This window comes from Haplochromis burtoni, unplaced genomic scaffold (assembly GCF_018398535.1).
Source record: "Haplochromis burtoni strain Fernald_Lab_line unplaced genomic scaffold, NCSU_Asbu1 Contig_11, whole genome shotgun sequence".
NCBI classification, from domain to species: Eukaryota; Metazoa; Chordata; class Actinopteri; order Cichliformes; family Cichlidae; genus Haplochromis; species Haplochromis burtoni.
This window is the reverse complement of record NW_024582372.1, coordinates 4552639-4555546: the sequence shown is the minus strand read 5'-3', so window position 1 is coordinate 4555546 and position 2908 is coordinate 4552639. Positions and strand designations below refer to the sequence as shown.

The 2908-nt window shown below is 38.8% G+C and overlaps 1 protein-coding gene across 2 annotated transcripts in view; it reads right to left on the bottom strand.

Annotated features, from left to right (window-relative positions):
• Positions 1 to 2908, bottom strand: part of LOC102312453 — a 36074-nt gene that overhangs the window by 12942 nt on the left and 20224 nt on the right. Inside the window, exons 1-4 of one of the 2 annotated variants that reach the window (XM_042214309.1) lie at positions 738 to 869; positions 572 to 642; positions 360 to 480; positions 14 to 162 (exon numbers count right to left, since the gene is read on the bottom strand). The exons of the other annotated variant lie outside the window; for it this stretch is intronic. Coding sequence (XP_042070243.1) covers positions 14 to 162; positions 360 to 480; positions 572 to 642; positions 738 to 751 — 355 coding nt within the window. The 5' untranslated portion in view covers positions 752 to 869. Of the gene's footprint in view, positions 1 to 13; positions 163 to 359; positions 481 to 571; positions 643 to 737; positions 870 to 2908 lie in introns of those variants that run through there. 2 annotated transcript variants of the gene reach the window in all.

Genomic DNA, 2908 nt, shown 5'->3' with positions numbered 1-2908 from the left:
GAAGTCAACATACTGTTCTCTGTGACACTGAAAACTTTTGACTCCGTGACGTTGCCATCTTTCCAGATAGCTGCTGTGTGAGTTTCTCCAAGCACGAGTATCAGTCGGAAGGAGCAACAACATTTTCCAGTGCCACACTGTTGTAAAAAGCAATTCTTCTTACTGTGGGAAATAATAATACAAAATGTTTAAAACAAATGATATTTATGACATCTTGTGCTAATTAAGCTAATATTACATTTTTATGTACAGCATTTTCACCCAATGCCTCCATCCCACATTTTTATTTCCTCTAGCTTACAAAAGCCAGTGTTATAATAAGACTAAAAAACAAAAAACAAAACCCATCTCAGTCATACCCGTCTACACTCTGGAGAGTCAATCTGTACTCAGTGCAGTTTTGTAGCTCCAGCTGACACAACATCAGCTCGTCAAAGTCGTTGGTACAGTCAAGACTGGAGTTAGTTGTCTGAATATTTCCTGCACGAAACATAAATTATAAATTGTGGCTCATTAAGAATTTACACATAGAATAATCCATTACAGCATTTGTTCACTGTAATGTACATACCAGAGAGAACTGCTGCAGTCGCGATGTGTGCTAAAAGAAGCAAGATAACAGAGATCCTGATGCAGACTTGTCTGGAAAAGAAAAGGGGAAACGCAAAAGGAGATCTTTTCTTTCAACAAACATGGCGGATTCAGTAAGAAAGACAACTTCAAGTTATTCAGTTTACCTATTTGAATCCATTATGAAACAACTGAGTGCATTTTTTCTGCTATGGAAAACACTCAGCTATGGTCTATATCCTGGGAATGCGAACGCTGCTTACGCCCAAGTCTCACAGTCTTCCTTTTATGGGAGCAATAGAAGGATATATTGCGCCACATTAAGGGAAGTCAGTCCTACTCACATTTCTTAAGGAAGACAGAACCGTGCGCATAAAGCCCACAACAGTAGTCGAGGGGGAGTTGACTCAAAAAAGCTACTGAAATCCCAGTGTTTGTGTAGAGTGAGAAATTGGGTATGCATTATCTGACACAGCCGTATTAAATACGCTTAATAAAATCTATTTTATACTTCAACAAAGGTATTATCACCTTTGTTGGTAACGTATTACCAACATTGACATTTACATTGACATGTAAATGTTTAGAAAGAAACCCATCATTGACATTTAATATTCTTCTCTTGGGTGCCTCCTGAAGGGGGCACAATGGCTCTCCCGCTGTCACTTGAATACTCTTTACTTACACTGGCCTTCTGCATGTCCTTATTTACTGCATCTTGTGATTTTCTTTGTTGTCTCTCACTTTTCGTCTCCATATTACACATTCTTTGTCCAATATATCCCTCCTCTCACTATCGCTCCCCTACACATGCCTAAACCATCTCAGCCTTGCTGCTCAAATTTTGTCCCCAAAACACTTATATCCAGTGAGTAGTTTTTTTATTGGCATACTTTATGCATAAAATAATAAGGCCGTGATATCTTGTTGTATCTTGCAGCAGAGATATACAGCATACACAGCATAAAAAGTGACGAGAAGACGTGTTGTAAACTTCCACTCACAATTTAGATAGTTGGTAAATGTTGAGAAAGGAAGTGTTGCAAGAGTTGTAGATCTTGTTCATGTGGCATAATCATGCTAGGCTGTTGTTGCTGCTGTACAAAAAAAAGAGAAAAAGATTCAGTTATTGTCTCCCCTTTTCATATATTATATTATCTGTTGTTACACTGTGAATGTGTTACTGTTTTTGAAGTGTAGTCTGAAAAATATATAAAAAAAAAGGTCCAACAAAGTCAGGAGGGGAATTTAAAGGAGCTCAGTTTTGGTTTGTGATTTGTTCTGTTGGTTTTCTTTCACACACATACAATCAGTAAAACTTTACTGATATCACTGTTGCTGTATTGCAGCACAAAAGGGCTGACATGTAACTCAACTGCATTGAGGTTGATGTTATTTTCCTGCTATGCCCAACGGCCAGAAAGAAAAACCAACATTGGTTAAAGTAAATGATAAGCTTGAAAGTGTAACATACTGATGCACTGGCTCTGAAAACAACAACCCCATACAATTCTTTCTTTTGAAATATTTATTAATGCAAAACAAAACATGTGAGTTAACATTTTTAAATTTTCTTAACATAATTTTATTGGAAAACTTAATTTATCCTTTTTTTAGTTGTATTATTATCAGAAGTAGTTAATAATAGAATTAGCATTTTGTGATAGTTTTTTGATGGTCTGAATGATGCAGGGGAAGAAGCTGTTTGTGAGCCTGGAAGTGTGGGACCTGATCTACCCGAGGCATCGGCCAGAGGGTAGTGGGTCAAACAGGTGGTGAGCAGAGTTCAAGGGGACACTGACATTCAGATTCAGATTATTTTCTAAAGAAGTAGGACAAGTCCTCTATCTGCACGTTGTACGCTGTTTCATCTCCATCATCAGCATACTTGACGATGACGTTGGTTGGGTGGGTTGATGTACAGTCATATGTGTACAGGGTTGTACAGTAGGGGGCTGGGAACACAGCCTTGCGGGGATCCGGTGCTGTAATATATATAAAGAATATACACTACCAGTCAGAAGTTTGGACACACCTTCTCATTTGATTTTTTTTTTTTTTAACTTTCTACATTGTAGATACATACATACATAAAACCTTTTACTTTGTTGGCAGTGCTGCAAACCCTTGGCCTTCTCTCAGTGAGATTCATGATGTAGTCACCTGAAATGATTTTCGCTCTACAGGTGTGGCTTGTCATTGGTTGAATTTCTTGCCTTTTAATGGGGTTGAGGCAATCAGTTGTGCTATGCAGAAGTCAGGTTGGTAACACAGCTCCCACCCCCATTCTCTGCGGCCTGCTGGAGCGGGAGGGCTAGTAGGAGGAGTTGGCCGTCCG